Consider the following 19133-nt stretch of genomic DNA (forward strand, 5'->3'; position numbering starts at 1 on the left):
TTGTTTCTTCATGTCTGTCACTTCTGTGTCTGGCATTACTGACTTACTTCTGCTCCTGACTATGGGTAATATTTTTCTTCTCCTTTGCATAAAAATAATTTTTAATTGAGTTTTGCTTATTTTGAATGTTAGTTTATTGGTTGCTAGAACTTATTTTAATACTTAAATAGTGTTAGATTCTGTTCCAGCACAAAGTTCTGTACTTGCAATCAGTTGGGTGCTTTTGAGGGTTGCTTTTAAGCTTTGTTCATTAAAGTCCAGAGGAAACTTTAGAGTAGGGCTAACTAAGCCTGACTACAGAGGTGACATCCTTCTAAAGTGTCCACCTGACATCTCATGAACTAAAAAGTTTCTTCCTTCTACTTTATGGGGACATGGACATTCCCTGTTTGAGCTTCAGAAAATGATCATGCCAGTTCTTTACAATAGGTGTTTCCTCAGCTTTGGTAGTTTCCCTTTAAGGAGGCACAGATCTGTGCTCAAAGATCTGCTCATTCTCTCTCCCAGATCTCCAGAGCCCCCTCTCTGTAGCTCCCTCCTCCCTGGTATCCTACTCTGCAAATTCTGCTTGGCTTGCCCCTCACCCCCAGAACACCAACCTCTGTCTCCTCAACTGCATGAAAGTGTGAAGCTTTGTATGGATTTCCCTTCCCTGGACTGTGGTTTAGAAACTGTCTCCGGGTAGTAAGCCAGTATGATTGTGGAGTTCACAATGTTCTTCTTCCTTCCTCAGAGAGCTCAGTACTTCACTGCCTCTTGTCTAGTGTCTGGAAGCCATTATTTCTCAAAATTTGTCCAGTTTTCTACATTATTAAGGCAGAATAGTTGAGTGCATGTTACTCCATCTCCTGCACTTCATTAATTTCTTCTGTTATCTTTTTTCTCGCTTTGTACTATTGTTGGTTTCCTTTGCTGTCCATTTTCTAGCATTTTGAGAAGTGAATTTCATTCATCAAGAAAGGTGCTACTGGTGTTTAGTGGGGAGAAGCCAGGAATGCTGCTAATCATCCTACACTGCACAAAATCTCCCCCACAACAAAGAATTATCCAGCCCAAAATGTCATTGCACCAAAGCTGAGAAAACCTGGTTTAACATATTATTTCCATTCTATCATTTAGTTTTTCTTCAGGGACTCCAATTATACATATATTCTTTCTTCTTTGCTTATCTTCCTTTTCAACCATTTTCACTCAGATATTTTAAACTAATTCTTCATTCTTCTTCTCTTGGAGGTCTTCCTGCCTTTCTTCAAAGTCCCCCATTAAATTTTTATTTTAATTAAATCTTATTTAATTTTAGTTTCCTTGGGCATCATGTAATTAGAAATTAGGTCTGAATTTTGAAATGAATTTTCTTTATTTCACCTAAAATTTTATTTGTAAATCTTTGAATTTCTTTATGCAGGCAATTTTCATATTCTCAAGTGCTTGCCTGAAAATATATAATAAACTTCAGAGTGTTATATTACAATTTTTTTTATAGTTGATTTGGGGAGGAATTTTCTTCACTAAAGTATTTTGATTCTTGTTTTCTGTTTTATTACAGTTTTCTTTAATTCATTCTGTGAATTTTGTGTGGTTTAATATTTGTAGTTCAATGGTACCCACTTCTGTCAGTGTAGCTAAGTACAGTTTCTTTAATAAAGTTTTTTCCTTATTTTAGTTGACTGTTACCAGAGGGGGTGTATAATCTCCAATTAAATAATTATTTTTGCCTTTCAGGATCTTAAATTTTCCTCTTCCTTCTTTTCTTTTTCTTTTAAACTTCTTCTCCTATACAATCGATTCCTTTCAGAAACTGCCATCTCATCACATGTTCTTTTAACTCCTTCTCTGTAGACTTAGACTTTAGACTTAGACATTATCTATATTTTTAGTCTTAGACTTTGTCTATTTATCCATGGTTTTGACCAATTTTAAGCTGGCTTCTGTCTACCATGTAATTTTTCCAAAGCTGTCCTCATTTACCAAAAAAGGGTTTCTGTTGAGATGTTGAGACATGACTTGTTAGGATTTTCTGTTTTCTTTTCTTTTGAACTTGCAGTAATTTGAAATTTAGAATTTCTCTGTCTTCTAGTTATGGTGATGGTAAGGTTTTTGTATACTGTCATTTGTCTTATTCTGCACTGTTTTTGAGGCTATGTGGGGATGCACAGTTTTATGAGGTCAGCATTATATTTGGCTTCCCCAAAGTTATATATTTTTGTTCTTCTTGATTGACATTGGCAGATATTTATCAATTGTTTATCAGTGAACCAACTTGTGGCCTTGGTGTTCTTTTAAAATATATGTTTGTTTTCTCTTTTCTTATTTCTCATTTTATCTCTATTATATCCTCCATTCAACTTAAAAAACTGACTATTTTTTTTTCTCATTTTGAGATGGATGCTGGCTTAGTTCTTAAATTTTCAGGTTTTCTTCTGTTATAACATATTCATTTAAGATTATATATTTTCCTCCAGGCACTGTTATAGTTGCATTCCCACACGTTGCTACAATAATTCTATTTTATTTTATTATTTTATTATTTTTAGTGATAATTTTTGTTTTTATCCCTTAGAAGTTTGTATACAAGAAAACTAAAAGTAAATGAACACCAACATTTACAATTCCAGATCCCTTCATTTTTTAGAATTAGCAGTAGTCAAATTAATATGAAGAACCTGGATGAGGCCAGGTAGCAGAAAAATATATAAACTATTGACCTAAATATCTTGACAGGCTATGTAACTATTAGAAAATCACTTATTTCTCTCTGGGTTTGTTTCTTCATCTGTTAAATGAAACTTCAGAATTGTATGATTCTTACTGAAGTAGTTACAGATGAAATTATATGATGCCTGGAATTTTCTTTAAAATAACTGAGTGAGTTTAGGATGGGAGTATAGATTATATAAAACTGGCTAAATAATAACTGCTGAAACTGTATGATAGGTACATAGGAGCTCTTTACATTATTGCCTCTACCTTTGTATATGTTTGAAATTTCCCATAAGTTTTAAAATTAATAATATTTTAAGAACAAACAGATGATTCTTTGTCTCTCATTTTCACAAATTTTACTGTAAGAGGCAAGTACTCTTGCCTCTTTGTGTGGGATCAACACACAAAACCAAGATCACAGGCAACATCTTCAAAATGTTAAAAAGAATAAACTATGTTTAATCTGAACAGAGTCGATAATCTTCATATTGGATGTGTACTATCTTTAAAAACTGATGGTCTTGATTTCTTTTTCACAGATCATGAGAACCAGTCCATCCTGACCACATAAGTGATTTTTTCCTTCTTCTCTGGTTTGTGGTGATTGTCTTAGATATTGACAATGTAAGCTGTAGTTCTGATCTATTCTTTGGTTTCTGTTTGACAGTGGAGAATCTGGGGCAGGAAAGACTGTGAACACAGAGAAGCGTGTCACCAAGTACTTTGCAACAATTGCAGTTACTGGAGAGAAGACAGATGAAACTGGCAAAGTGCAGGTGGGTCTGATTGGTGTGTCAGAATCAAGACTGTCAGAGCGCTCAGGAAGCCCAGATGTGAGGACTGCTCTTGTCTTTGCAGGGAACTCTGGAAGATCAAATCATCAATGCCAATCCCCTGCTGGAGGCCTTTAGCAATGCCAAGACTGTGAGGAATGACAACTCCTCTCGCTTTGTGAGTCTCTGGGTCACAGAGGGTTTTCTAAGGGCTTAAATGCCCAAAAAGGCATGTATGAGTTATTATTCAATCTCTTCTTACTCGTGCACTTCCAGTTTTGTATGTAACGTCATCTTTTTCACTTGCAAGGGTAAATTCATCAGGATCCACTTCAGTACCACAGGGAAATTGGCTTCTGACCGGATCCAAGTCCCTTCTGCCATGTCTGTATCTCCTGTAGTCTGGGGATGATTTGTAACTTGCCCTCTCTCCAGGTTTTCTTCAAAGCTGGCCTGCTGGGTCTTCAGTCAGGGATCCTAACTGGCTCCAGGCTGGTCCCAACCATGGCGGAATCACTTCTGGCCTTTCCTTCCCTGGAGGCTCACTCCTCCCATGATCAATTTTATTTTTTAAATTGAAGTACAGTTGATGTACAACATTATATAATCTACAGGTGTACAATACAGTGATTCACAATTTTTAAAGGTTATAGTCCATTTATAGTTATTGTAAGATATTGGCTATTCCTTGTGTTGTACAATATTTTATTATTCAGTTCAAGATATTTTCTAGTTTCCTTTATGATTTCTTCTTTGGCCCATCACTCATTCATAAATACATTTTTATATTTCCAAATGCATGATTTTCTAGGGTGTTTTGACCTGTCATAATAGTCTTGTGGGCAAAGAATATACTTTGTATGACTTAAAACATTTGATATATTTTTAGACCTGTTTTATGGCATAGTATGTGGTAATTTTTGTAAATGGTCCTTGCAAAAAGATTTATTTATGTATGTCTATTAGGTTGAGTTATTAATTGTGCTGTTTTATTCTACTATATCTAGTTCCAGTATATCTATATGTACTATATTCCCTGGTATCCCATTGTCCTGTTAATTGGCACACAGTTTATGATGATTCCTATCAGCCTGAGTCATTAGCAAATATTTCAGTGCCTTTGCAGATAAAAATCCATGTTTCGCATAGAGGTCACCCAAATAAACCTAACATTCTTAGTGTTATGCACTACTAACAAATATGAAATCTTTGACAAGTCAATTGCTGCTACATCAATATAATTTCTACATCTTTTCTGAAGATTACACATAAACATGGGTAAGAATAAGAGCTGTGTGAGAGATGGAGCAAACAAGCAAATAAAACCAATGGCTCTACTGCCAAAAATGAGGCATGTAGAAATGCAAAATCACATCAATTTTTTATTTCTAAAAAGTATTCTAAATTACAATTGACTACAATTCATTTAAAATATTTTAGATTGTGAGCTTTTCAGCAATTTACAAGATTTGTCACAATTACCTGTTTCCTGTGGGTAATGTATTGATAAAGTTGGTGAGTGATGTGTGGATAAGATTGGTCCTCCTCTAGTTTTAGGGGCAAAGATTCTGAAATCTGTCATTTCCTATTGTTCTTCTTCAAGAAGGTAACTAAATCTTTCCTAGAAGGGTCTGAATTTATGTCTCCCCATTTTCTGGTGGTTCATATTATTGTTCATCATCATCTTGGTTCATCATGTCATTGGTATCATGGCACAGTCTTCCATTGGAATCTGGATTTTCCTCAAATACACAATCTCTTCCACTTCCTGATTAGTCTTGTAAGCTGCCATTTCTATGATATGTAGCTTCAATTTCTTTATGAAATGTTGTAGTTTCCAGGTCCTCAAATTTATCATCTACATAATTTCCTAATAAATATTCATTTTCTAGTAGCTATTCTTCTGCTGGTGCATCTTCTATCTCTGTTCTCTGAATGTTTTGTGTGTACTATTTCATAAAGAAGTGATTAAACTTGATCTTTGACTTCATCTCTAGTGCTCTTGGAATCTGATTCAATGGGAAACTCTACTAATAAATCTAGATATTTCCTAGATTCTTCTGACAAGACTAATAACATTGAATGAGATCTCTCTTTATGTCCTGATACTTTAGCATCATTCACATTAAGATCCTCCATCACCAACAATATCATGTTTCAATTTCCTAGAATTTCTTCATGTTCAACAAGACCTAACAAAAGATAACAACTGATGCCCAGATTCTAAACAATGCAATTACCATAAACAATGTGAAGAAGTAACTTTCAAAAATTTCCTTCTTTCCACTTTTGTGTCTTCTGTGCTTTGTCTGTCTTTTGAGACTCTTGCTGCCATTTTTGTTGGTGCTGGGGCTGACACCAAGAGCTGCTGCTGCTGCTGTCATGATTGGCTTACTAATAATTAATCCTTAATGTACAGAATATGTGAGGGGATGCCACAGGGAACTCCATAAATAAACAGCAATGGATATGATAATTGTCTTCACATGTTGCTTCTATCCTATTCTCTTACACATCTAGAATTCCAAATAAACATATATTTTTCTTTTTCACTGTATCCTCTATGATTTTTACTTTCCCTTTGGTATTTTCCATCTTTTTGTAAATTTGTGCATCATCAAGAGTATTTTCCTCTCTTTTATCTACAGTTCTCCAATTCTCTAACTGTGTCTAATCTGCTACAGCACCCATCTACCTTATTCTTTACTTACTGTATTTTTCAGTTCTGGTACTACATTTTTCTCATTTTGCACTTTCTAATTTCTAACTTATTTACAAAAATTTCGAGCTTATCTTTTTTTCTTCTTTTTGAACATTTTATGCATATTTCCAATGTCTAGAATCAATTTTTGTCTCTCTTTGTTTTCTCTCATTTCTGCTGATTCTCATTCACAGTGTCCTTTCTCTTTATGTGTTTGGTTACTGTTGATTGTGTGTTAAACATTATATTTTTAAAGTTATTGACAGAAATAATTTGAGGCTTAGTAATTAATATACTATCATCCTTCAAAGAAGTTTTATTTGTATGTGTCTGGATTCTGGGAATGATAGCAATCTAGGATCGCCTTAATACCAGTTCAAGACTTGGTTTTCTCTTTTATTGTGAAGCAGCTGTAGTCTGTTCAAGGCTTTTTACTATTGATCTACCCTTACTTCTAAGGTGAAAGCCTTCAGGTGTAGTGGGTGGTTTTCAAAGATCAATTCTAATTTTTGATGTTTTACCCATGAGGCTAGGAAATGTTCAGTTAAAGTTTAGTTTCCCTTTCCAGAATAGCAAATTCCTGTAAGGCCAAAGTGACCCTAAGTGATAGCTTAAATTTTAGAGTTTCTACCCTCTCATTGGCCCAGTAATTTCTCTCCACCTTATTAGATTTTGATATTAAAAAATGTTAATCCAGTTGTTTTTCCATTGGAAGTACTGTCCCATGTTACTTAGCTCCCATTACTGGTAGTAAAATATCAAGATTTTGTCATAAAAGTCTAAGCTTATTTTAAATTTAAATAAGTATGCTCTATAAGCATTTGCAGGACAAGCACAAACTTCAGAATTCTAATTCTACAATAGATAGCTAAGTAAAGCATATAGCCTTGCCATAAATTTGTAGACTTAGATGGAGAAAAAAGGCATTAATGCCTTCAATTTCTTATAATGTTCCCTTTCATTTGCTTTCACGGACTTACCAGAAGGAGCAATAGACTCTTTGAAGAGTCTGCAGATGGAATAAGTGAAACTAACAAATTTTCTTTACCCTTGTAACCAAACTCTGCCTTTTACCTGAATTTAGAATAGCTCAAATCAGGTCAAATCTCCCTTATTTCTAATGCTATAATTTTCTTATAGAGAAAAATGCATAGACAAGGAAAGACATGAAGCTCTGGCATGGGTGGATGGCATCTTGAGTAAAGGAGGCATTGGTGACATTTATTTTGAATGACCTTTTTATTTCATGGCCATATACCCTAGTACATGATTTGTGGGAGGTATGCTCCATTCCTCTTTGTGGTAAAATTAGAAAAGGCAAAGGGAGAGGTGGGGAAAGAGGGAAAAGAAGAAATCAATCTGAATCTCTAAGTACAGATAATTTATCAGGCATATCAACTTTAGGAAGGAGTACATACAAGAGTAACAGAAATGGAAATTGACTCCTTGAAAGCATCCATATCTTTACTGCTAATAGGCATGGGTTTCTTTTTGGAGTGATGAAAGGGTTCTAAAATTAGATTGTGGCAATGGTTGTACAATTCAGTGAACATCCTAAAAAAAAGAAGAAAAAAACTCCACTGAATTGAACACTTCAAATGGGCAAACTTTATGGTGTGTAAAACATACCTCAGTAAAACTGGTTTTTGTTTTTTGCTTTGTTTTATTTATTTATTTATTTATTTATCGGTACGTGGGACTCTCACTGCTGTGGCCTCTCCCGTTGCGGAGCACAGGCTCCAGATGCGCAGGCTCAGCAGCCATGGCTCACGGGCCCAGCTGCTCCGCGGCACGTGGGATCTTCCCAGACCGGGGCACGAACCCGTGTCCCCTGCATTGGCAGGTGGACTCTCAACCACTGCGCCACCAGGGAAGCCCTGTTTTTTTTTTTTAATCACTTGTCATATCTATGTATTCCTTGGGGAGTCTTCAAGTAATTTAAATATCATGGGTTTAGAATCTATTAATCCACATAGGATGATTCAGACATATATCTAGGTTTAAAGTTTGTGGTCAAAAGTCAGTTGCTTAACATCACAGGACTTCAGATTTCTCAAATAATATGGGGATAACATCACTGTCTTGTCCAGAAGCAGGGACTCAAACACAACTGTTGTTCAATTAATACATGGTGGGAGTGCTCTAGGTGAAGTGTAGGATACGACAAGGAAAAGACACTAGTGGGAATGTGGTTTCAGCTGAAGTCTAGCTTTATTCTGTTTCTTCAAGGAAGTCAGTCATTGGCCAAAGCCTGAGTGGTCAGTGTGGGAGGGTGCAGTGTCCAGCTGGCAGCTGGCAGACATGCAGTGGCCATTGCCCAATGCCACTGGGGAGGTTGCACTTGCCAGTAGAGGGGCCTGTGTTGGGCACTACCATCATCTACTACTCATTCCTCTTCCATAGCACTGTTCTGTTGTAGGGATGCACAGACATGCATAATATACAATGACTGTGAACTTCTACATAGTGCCTGGCACATAAGGAGTACTTTATAAATGGTAGCTATTTTTTTTTAAACTTTTTATTTTATATTTGGAGTATAGTTGATTAGCAATGTTGTGTTAGCTTCAGATGTACAGCAAAGTGATTCAGTTATACATATACATGTATCTATTCTTTATCAAATTCTTTTCCCATTTAGGTTGTAACATAATACTGAGCAGAGTTCCCTGTGCTATACAGTAGGTCCTTATTGGTTATCTATTTTAAATATAGCAGTGTGTACACGCCAATCCCAAACTTCCTAACTATTCTTCCCACCCCGACCCTTCCCCTCTGGTAACCATAAGTTTGTTCTCTAAGTCTGTGAGTCCGTTTCTGTTTTGTAAATAAGTCCATTTGTATCATTTTTTAAATTCTGTATATAAGCAATATCATATGATATTTCTCTTTCTCTATCTGACTTACTTCACTCAGCATGCGTAGCTATTTTTACAGGGCATAAAATATCAAATACAGACAAGGAAATAAATTGATTACAAATACTACATAATGCTATGCAGTAAGAAAACCTTACGGTACATGTTGCTTCCTCATCAAATGTATATTGGTGATTTACTGAGTATTCTTCACGATGAGGTTGTAAGGCAGTAACTCTCAGTGGGCTTGTCCAACCTGAAAACAAAAATGTATGTGCTTTGGGTACATATGTACGAAATACAAATGTACACAATGCAATAGGAATTTCTTCTTCCACCAGAAATACTTCCTACTAGAAAGCTAAACTGTGTGGTATTGATTTTTCCATGAATTATCTAACAACTTTTCTCAGCAGTGAGAACAGAAGCTCTCTGGAATTTATGTGTTAGATTAATTAAATAGTGTACAATTATTTGTTATTTGTTATTTATTATTGGAAGAGATCTCTTGGGCACTATTAATCTGTGCATGTGCATGCAGACAGGTTGGGGATGGTGGTGACACAAAGGAGTTTATTATGTAGATAATTCAACCTAATGATAAGAGACGGGCATATATAAAAGCTGCCTTCAACAAATATTTACCTCACCACAAATGAAAGCAGATGAATATATAAAGATGGAAAACAGGTTTCCTGGTTTTGAGGTGCTCATGAACAAATGGAAAAGACAGACATGTAAGTAGATAATTTCAGTATAATGTGGTGACTGTGATCATTGTTGAGCTCTGAGTGCTGTGGGAGTGCAGAGGAGGGACATCTAATCCAGCCAGATTATAGGGAGTTAGGAACATCTTCCTGAAGATAAGACCTGACCTCATCTTGACAATTGAGTATGACTTGGATAACAAAGGGGAAGTGGAGGAGGAAAAGTCATTCCAGATGGGGGAACAGTATGTACAATGGTAGGCTTGCCCTGTGAGAGCAACATCACAACTCTTACTGAAGGTTGGGTATAGCTACATCTTGAAATGGCAGCCAGGGAATGGTGGAAGATGAACAAAAGAAGTAGGCCAATGTCAGGACATGAAAGCCTTGGACCTATCCTCCTTGGTACGTCTTAATAAGAGAGACTGATAACTTTGGCAAATAATTCTGGTTTGGACAGGGGACTAGTGTAGGTGAAGATAATGGTCGTACCATAGAGATCCTTTTCCTACCGCATGGGGTCTTCTAACTTGGTCCTCCACTTTTTAGCTTTGCCCATGAATTAATCTAACTTAGCAAAAGATGAACTAAAATGTTAAAACTGGGAGCGAGCTGGACAGTACAGAGATATCTAAGCATAGGTGAGATGAATTGTGAGAGGGATTTGGGATAACACAGGAGCACCCTGGTCACCATGGATAGCCATCTGGTGAAGCTCCATAACGGACTACAGCAATACTTGGGGCTTAATCATGTATATACTTCCTGGCTAAGGTGCCACTGTGACCTCGTGAATTATTTGACCCCCCGAGTCTTATTTTTCTTACCTTTAATGATTGCTGTCAGAGTTGTAAAAACTACCATTAATGTATTTAAAGGAATTGGCAAATTTCTGGCATGCAGTTTATAACATTATCAGTTAGTCATTGTAACATTATTAGTACCTATAGTAGAAATGTAGTAATGTCATCTTCATAATGATGATGTTGATTCAGTCAGTATTTGACCAAGCAGGACAGAACGTGCAAACTCAGAAGTGGCAATGAAGGGCTGGAGAACGGGGGACCCTCCATGGATTCTGAAGGTAGGTGAGAGAGAGTAGCAAGGGAGAAGGCCTTGACACAGCACTGCTGACTGTGAAGATGGAGCAGGCCATGTGAGGAGACTCCAGGAGAGGAGTGCATCCCCTCCTGCCAGAGAGCAAGGAAACGGGCGCCTCAGATGTCAGGGACTGTTTTCTGCCCAGTTGGAATGAGCCCCAAAGTAGATTTCTCCCCAGACCCTCCAGATAGGAACAAAGAGCACACCTTGACTTTGGCAGTTGGATCTCAAATAGAGGACACAGTTAAGCCTGCTCAGGTTTTTGACCCGCAAACTTGTTGGTAATAAATGGCTTTTGTTTAAAGGTGCTAAGTTTGTGGCAGTTTGTTATAGCAGCAAGAGAAAACGAATACAGAAGCAGGGGCAAGAGGCCAAGGCAGAGTGAGAGAGGCAGTGCTGAATTCCATGAGCATTTCAGTTTTGAGAAGAGGATACTTCTGTCTGTGACTCAGCTGGCCAAAGAAAACCCTCCAGTAGATTCTCATGCCATCAGCAGCAATATGGTGCTTTTTGGTATCCTCTGATTTGAAGCCATTCTAGCAGCTACTTAGAAAAAAAAAAAAAAAGGAAAGTAGAAAAACAAGAAAACTAACATTTTGACTTTAAGCCAGAGTAGAAGTAAACAGGGCAATGAATTACAACTATATACCTCAGGGGCACTACGCTTACATCTAAGTATGATGACCTCCTTTCTTCTACCTTGTTTCAGTATCTAGTGCTGCAAAATAACCTCAAACCTAGTAGCTTAAAACAACCATTCATCATCTACTGGGGCTCTGAATTGTTCTGTCATAAGGCATAGCTCCGATAGCTGAAAATGTTCAAAATGACCTCACTCACATGGCTGGCAAGTTGGTATTGACTGTTAGCTGGGAGCTCAGCTGGGCCTGATGACCAATGCCTTATTTTTCTTCCCCTCTGGATCTAGGTTGGGTCCCTCACAAAATAGTGACTGAAACTCCAGGGGAAGAATCCCTAAATGACCAATCTCCATGTGCAAGTACTTACCAGGCCTCCACTTGCATCATGCTTGCTAATATCTTATTGGCTAAAGCCACTCCTATGTCCAAGCCCAGAGTCAATGTGAGAAGGAAACAGACCTCATTTTATGGTAGGAGAAGTGGCAGGCACACACAGGAAGGGGTGAGCTGCCAAAAGCCACTTTGGGGAACAGCTATTACACACCTCTCCTTCATAACCCACAGTCTCACTTCATTGCTTTCATGCCACCCAACAAATATCAAGTCTTTTGTCAAGGAAAGCACTGTATTATTTCCTTGACAAAAGTATTTCCTCATTTATTAGAGATTTAACATGTTTAAAACTGTGATCGTATTTTTACAGTGAACGGGTTTTGTGTGTAACCCATGAAACTGTATGAATTTGGAGCAGTCTACCATGAACACTATTTTCCCATAGGCCTTATTATTTTTATTATAAAACATTTCCATAACAAGGTGCTTTTAAGGAAGCCAAAACCTTAGAAAAAAGATTCAAGGACTATTCTATGTATTTTTTTTTTTATTCATGGGTTATCTCTCCTCTAATGGTTACAGACAGGTTTGCTTTTTTTTTTAAAACATCTAAAATATCCTTTGTGAGTGGTCTTCCCTTAGTTTTCTTTCTCAATATAGCAAAAGGTAGGTTAATTATGTTGATATTTTCAAAGAACCAACTTTAGGTTTAGGTTATTTTTTCTGCTGTTTTTCTAGTCTCTATTTATTTATAGGAACCAAACATCCAACCTTCAAAATATATGATGCAAACACTGACAGAATTGAAGAGAGAAACGGCCCTGAAATAACAGTGGAAGACTTTAGGACCCTACTTTCAATAGGGAATAGAACAACCAGACAAAGATCAGCAAGGAAGTAGAGGACATAAACAACGATTTGCCCTCACATTTACAGGACACTCAAACCAACAGGATACCCAGGCGGGACACACAGTTTTCTCAGGTGCCCATAGAACATTCTCTAGGCTATATCGTAGGTGACAAAGCAAGTCTCAGTAAATTTAAAAGGACTGAAAGCATGTAAAATATATTAATACTTTCTGAACACAATGCAATGAAACTAGAAATCAGTAGACTGGAATAAAATTAAAAACTGATATATGAAAATTAAACATCACACCCCTAAATAACCATTGGGTTAAAGAAGAAATAACATGGGAAATTAGAAATTATCTTGAGACAAATGAAAACAAAAACATAAGTAATGGGGTTCAGCAAAAGGAGTGCTAAGAGGAAAACTCATAGGTATAAATGCTTGTAGTAAAGAAGAATGAGCTCAAATCAACCACCTAAATTTACACCTTAGAAAAACTAGAAAAAGAACAAACTAAACCCAAAGCTAGCAGAAAAAAGAAAATAATAAAGATTAGGTCAGAAATACACAAAACAGAGAATAGAAAAACAACAGGGAAAATCAATGAAAGCAAGAGTTGGTTCTTGAAAAGATCAACAAAATTGACAAACATTTAGCTAGATTGACTCAGAGAAAAAGAAAGAAGGCTCAAGTAACTAAAATCACAAATGAAAGAAGGGACATTACAACTGATTTTTGCTGGAGGAGGTCATTGAGAGGACGTGACCACCCACTGACCCATGAGCTGAACTCAGGCAATCAGAGGCTCCTCACCCCCTCCTCTGTCCTTGAAATGAATGTATGTTCTGCCCACTGGTCCCACAGGAGGAGCTGTTTCAGGAACACAGCCTTGAGAGAGTAACGTTTCGTTGAGACCATCTGGACAGTATACGTGACTGAACCCTATTAAGTCCTCTACATAAACTTGAAGATTCTGGAGGGTGGGTGCGGAGATCTACTCAACTTAAGGCACCTAAGACAAGCATAAGTAAGTTTCCTCGGTAATTAAACCTGCCACCTACCCGTCTGGAGAGTCTGCCTCTTTCTCCTTGCCCTGTGAGTACAGGGGCCAGTTTTGGATTTCACCTGGGAAACTCCTGAGGTTTTGAACCAACAATTTTACAGAAATAAAAAGGATTATAAGAAAGTACTATGAACAGTTGTACACCAAACGATTATATAACCTACATGAAATGGACAAATTCCTAAAAACACATAACCTACCAAGACTGAATCATGAAGAAACAGAAAATATGAACAGACCTATAACTAATAAGGAGATTGAATCAGTAATCAAAACTCCCAACGAAGAAAAGCTCCAGATCAGATGGCTTCACTGGTAAATTCTACAAAATATTTAAAAAAGAATTAACACTAATCCATTTCAAGCTCTTCCAAAAAAATTGAAGAGAACACTTCCAAATTCATTCCATAAGGCCAACTGATACCAAAGCCAGACAAAGACACTCCAAGAAGAAATGGACCAATATCCTGATGAATACTGATGCGAAAGTCCTCAAATACCAGAAAACAGAATTTAACACATATTTGAAAGGATTATACACCATGACCAAGTGGGGTTTATTCCTTGAATGTAAGGAATTGTTATTGTGCATTAATACATTGTGTGGCAATGTAAAATGGATTAGCCACTATGGAAAACAATAGCTGGCTCCTCAAAACATTAAACACAGAATTACTATTGAGCAATGCCACCTTTCGGTATATACTCCAAAGAACAGAAAGTGGGATCTTGAAGAGATATCTGTACACCCACGTTCATAGCGGCATTATTCACGATAGCCAAAAGGTGAAGCAACCGAAGTGTCCATTGTTGGATGAAAGGATAAACAAAACGTGGTATGTACATAAAATGGAAGATTATTCAGCCTTAAAAAGGAAGGAATTCTGACATATGCTACAGCAAGAACACTGTTGTCCATGAGGACACTATGCTAAGTGAAACGAGCCAGTCACAAAAAGACAAATACTGTATGATTTTGCTCATATGAGGTAGCTAAAGTAGTCAAATTCATAGAGAAAGAAAGTAAAATGATTGCTAGGGGTGGAGAGGAGGGAGGGAAAGGTAGTAAGTATCTGATGGATATAGAATTTCAGTTTGGTAAGACGGAAGGAGTTATGGAGATGGACAGTGGTGATGGCTGCACACCAGTGTGCTTAACACCAATGAACTACACACTTAAAAATGGTTAAGATGGTTGTTACTGAGGGTGTGTACACTAAAATTCATATGTTGTAGCCCCTACCCCAATATGATGGTATCTGGAGGTGGGGCCTTTGGGTAATTAGGTTCAGATGAGGCTCCCATGACAGGATGAAACTAGCAACAAAAAACAACTGACCACAGTTAAATGTCTAGATAAGGTTGAAATAGGACAAAAAATCAGCAATATAACCTTTCAGGATCTTGTTTTGATATTTATGAAAGTCCACTGAAAAGCATAATGGTGTGTGATATAATAAATTCTGAGAAGATATCCTTCTTTATCAGAATGTATGAGAAATTATGTGTATTTAGGTTTGCTAAAAACTGAAAGTATTTATTATTTATAATTAATGATTATTTCCAGAATCACTGAAAGCATAGGCCAAATTATATTGAAATCAGTCCCTGAACTGCAAGTATTGTTCTTTAAAACTGTTAATAGCTCATAACAGCTACTACTAATTAAATGCTTTACCAGGTTCCACGAATTTTGCTAAGTATTTTACCCATCTTAATTCATTCAATTTCTACAATTTTATAAGAGAATTTATGTATGAAGGAACTGAAAATTCGGGACTTTAACTTTATAACATGACTTTGTTTAACTTTACAACATCTAACAGATGTTATTGGTTCATTCCTTTGTCAGATATTTTTACATGAATAACAGTAAATAGCCCTCGCTATTATAAATTATAACTAGTATCTGAATTTTACAAATAAGGATACACAGGCATAGAGATGAGCAATGAGTCCTGGGTCATGGTGCAGGTAACTTTCCTGCCAGGAACAGAGTACAGAGAGTCTCACTCTAGCGCCTATTTTCTCCATTCTGCTGGACTGATCTAGGCAGTGAAATAGAGGCTAGATGAGCTCTATATCTGGTTCTGAACTCTTGGTGCAATGTCTGTTATCCCTATTTCAGTCGTACGTCAGCTTCTTCACCTCTAATTTGTTGGAATGCTTTGACAGTTCACTCTTAGGAAAACTTACGAAAACAAATCAATATTGTTCTTAAAAATTACACTAGGTTTGGATTTTCTGCTTACAAGCAAAGTGTCATACTTATCTAATATAGGACTACAATGAAAAATGATTTCGATTCCTTTAAAGAAGAGTTCTTGATAATGACTATTAGTGTACATTGAAACATTAACAAAAGATTGAGCTCAAGCTCCTTTCTGGACAGATCAGAAAATTGGTCACTAGTTCAGAATCAGTGAAAACTGTACTATGGCTGTAAGACTGGCCTGAACGCATCAATGGTTCCTTCAATGTGAATTGCATTTGCTTCTCAGTAATACCTTATTTCCCTAGATGGTATTTCAAATGGATTATAAAATAATTATTTCTTAAAATAGGTTATTGAACCTCATTTATATATTTACATGAACATTCCAAACTAAGGAATTTCCCTAAGCCTACCCACTGAGGCCACAACTAGAGTGCACATTAAAAGCATAGTTCTTATCCCATGCTTCTCTCTCATCAAATTGCTCTTTTCTTGTTCAAGAGTGGGTATCTGGAGAGTGTGGCTTGGGACCATTATTTTGTGGGGCTTTGCATTTCTACTACCTTTGCCCTGATTCGTACTCCCTTCCTGGTCCCAAGTGCCTATGGCCTCTCTTCATGGAGGAGTGGCAGGAACCACGAGCTTCCACTGCTCCAAAAAACAATGATGTCACTGTTCCTCCACACAGCCTCCCTAGGCCTCTGGTCCGTGGCTGGGCACTGCAGAGGAGTGGTGAAGAGGGCGCAGCCTCTTAAGGCTAGAGCAAGCTCAGCATCTCTTGCTACAGCACTTGGTCTTTGCCTTTCCCACATGCTCAAACATGTTAATCTCTTTTCACTCCCTGCCTACCAGGCACATTCCATACAGGAACACTGCCCGTGGCTTTCTTCTGGAAGTTTCTCACCACTTCTGGGCCAGGCTTGTGACACGCTCTGGGAGTTCTTATAGAGAAACCAAAAGGTGCAGCAGTCAGTGAGTGTTCATCAAATTCTGCCTCTAGGAATGTGGTGGAGTTATTTATGCAGGGGTTGCCTCTCTTCAGCTCCTGTTCTTACAAGACCCCCAAATTTACTTTCAACTACTTTCGCATTGCATTTCAGCTCCTGTAACCTAACTCTTTGATAATCATCAGCAAATTAATTTTTTCAAAGGACAGAGACAGATAAGGAGGCATGATATACAATTATCAAAGTTAAATATGAATTCCTTTGTGGCAAAATTAGGTTATCTGTGTGTTTAGAATTAATTATCTGATATATACTTTGTGTTGGCCACATACTGATGAATGTATTTTTTTGAAAACCAACTATTTTTTTACAAACAGGGTTATAAAAGGCTTATCATTCTTATTACTTTTTCCTTACAATCCATAATTTAAAAATAAGAATTCCTTATTTGGTCTTTTACAATTTTATGTCAAATGAACTGCTAAATACTGAATCTTAGATCTATGCTCTTCTCTCTCATTTCAGAGTTTAAAAATTACAAAGCCCATGTCACTTCATTTACCTCCAAGTCTTGCTCGGATGGAAATGTCTGGTACTGCCCTGGAATTCCATCTCCTGTCCTGTTTTAGTTCTAGTAACACTTTTTTCCTTTTTAATGTTGTCTGAAGTCCTGTGTCTGGCCTGGGAACTCGATGTTGAGGTTTCACATCACTGAAATCTACCAAGCTTGGTATGGTTCTGCCAATGCCAGGCTTTAAGTCAGCATCACCACCAGGACTCACAAACCCTGAACAGGTGTCACCTAAGGGTACATCATCCCGAAGTGGAAATAATGGATAATCTGGCCCATACGGTGGGGGATAAGGATAGTGTAAATGATAGTCTGGTAGGACTGAAGGGGGATAAGGGTGAAAATTAAGAAAAGTCGGGTTGCATTTCTTTTCAATTCTGCCACAGTCACGTCTGTCCTCAACTCCTTTCACAAAAGGCATGTTCAGTTTTCGTGAGAGCGCATGATAGTGTGGGTAATCTATATTCTCAACAGCCTTTGTTCTTGAAAGGAAGGATCCTTCAGAGGTACTTATCTTTCCAGGTGTGTGCTGTGAACCCATATCTACGGCCTTTCTCTTTAAAATTGTGGGTGACTGTACATTAATTGCTTCTGAAGTCTCCTTTCTCTTTAACTATAAAACTCTTATATTTCTAACCACTGAGGATTGGTTAACCTAACATAGTTATTGATTTGGCTTTCTCAATGTCAATAGAGTTCTTTTTTTTTTTAAATTTTAAGGTAAATATTTTTTCTCCATCAAAGGAAGTAAGGGACCAGAACAGAAAAAAACAAAACGAAACAGAGCCCATGTTGCTTGGCAACAGCTAGAACTCTAACACATTGGACCATTTATTATATACATCATAATTTAATTCTTAGGAAAAACAAAAACAGACTTGTCAGTAAAATCTCCATGACAGTTTCCTCAGCAATGCTCAGGAAAACTGTGCTCATTTGCAATTTTTTAATTTTTCCATAAGTTGTTACTTTATGGGTAAATGAGATTCAGTAAAGGGTATAAATAAAAGTTAATGAAGAGGCAATATATTTTTTAAAGCATATCTCTGATATACTTTAAGTATTTACCTGATAGATATAAAAAAGTACAAAACACACTGCCTATATAAATTGTAAATTTAAATGCAGTGCAAAAAATGAACATGTATTACATTACAGTTAAATCAATGTATCTAATTTTTAAGGATAGTAACTTACAATTTATAGTCAAAGTACAGGTTCATCTTTTACATGCTCTACATTATCCTTACTTACCTTTTTGCTACCATGATGGCAGAGTAAGAGCAATGAAGTTCTTAAACTCATTTTGGAAACTACAGTAAGTAGCAGCTATCAGCTCGATGCAAAAAAAAAAAAACCCATCATTAATATGCTGTTCATTTAAAAGCTCATTTCAAGTAGGTAACTTGGTCTTGCACGAAAACTGCTATCAAAGGAATTCCAGACAGCAGAATTTGGGCACAAAAGCTAACACCATCCCTGCTGGAGTAAAAAGTGCAAATACTAATGACAGACCCACTTTCTTTTTGGTTTTCAGCAATCAGCTTTCCATCTTTAGAATCACACCATACATTAACTAAGATCTCCAATATTACTTCTTATTCTCAGGTTGAATATTAGGAATTTACACAGCAGACCAAGGCAGGAGGGACTGCTGAATTACAG

At 37.0% G+C, this 19133-nt stretch overlaps 1 protein-coding gene and 1 pseudogene across 1 annotated transcript in view; both read right to left on the reverse strand.

The window, feature by feature from the left end:
* SPMIP7 (sperm microtubule inner protein 7) overlaps positions 1-18773 on the reverse strand; it is a 57345-nt gene extending 38572 nt beyond the window's left edge. The window contains exons 1-3 of the mRNA XM_060108818.1: positions 18723-18773; positions 17460-18024; positions 9194-9291 (exon numbers count right to left, since the gene is read on the reverse strand). Of these exons, the coding sequence (XP_059964801.1) occupies positions 9194-9291; positions 17460-18024; positions 18723-18773 (714 nt within the window). The remainder of the gene's footprint in view (positions 1-9193; positions 9292-17459; positions 18025-18722) is intronic.
* Positions 5114-5860, reverse strand: LOC132496032 (aspartyl/asparaginyl beta-hydroxylase-like; annotated as a pseudogene).
* Positions 18774-19133: the final 360 nt, after the last annotated feature.

The sequence above is a fragment of the Mesoplodon densirostris genome, chromosome 9, assembly GCF_025265405.1.
Source record: "Mesoplodon densirostris isolate mMesDen1 chromosome 9, mMesDen1 primary haplotype, whole genome shotgun sequence".
Taxonomy (NCBI): domain Eukaryota; kingdom Metazoa; phylum Chordata; class Mammalia; order Artiodactyla; family Ziphiidae; genus Mesoplodon; species Mesoplodon densirostris.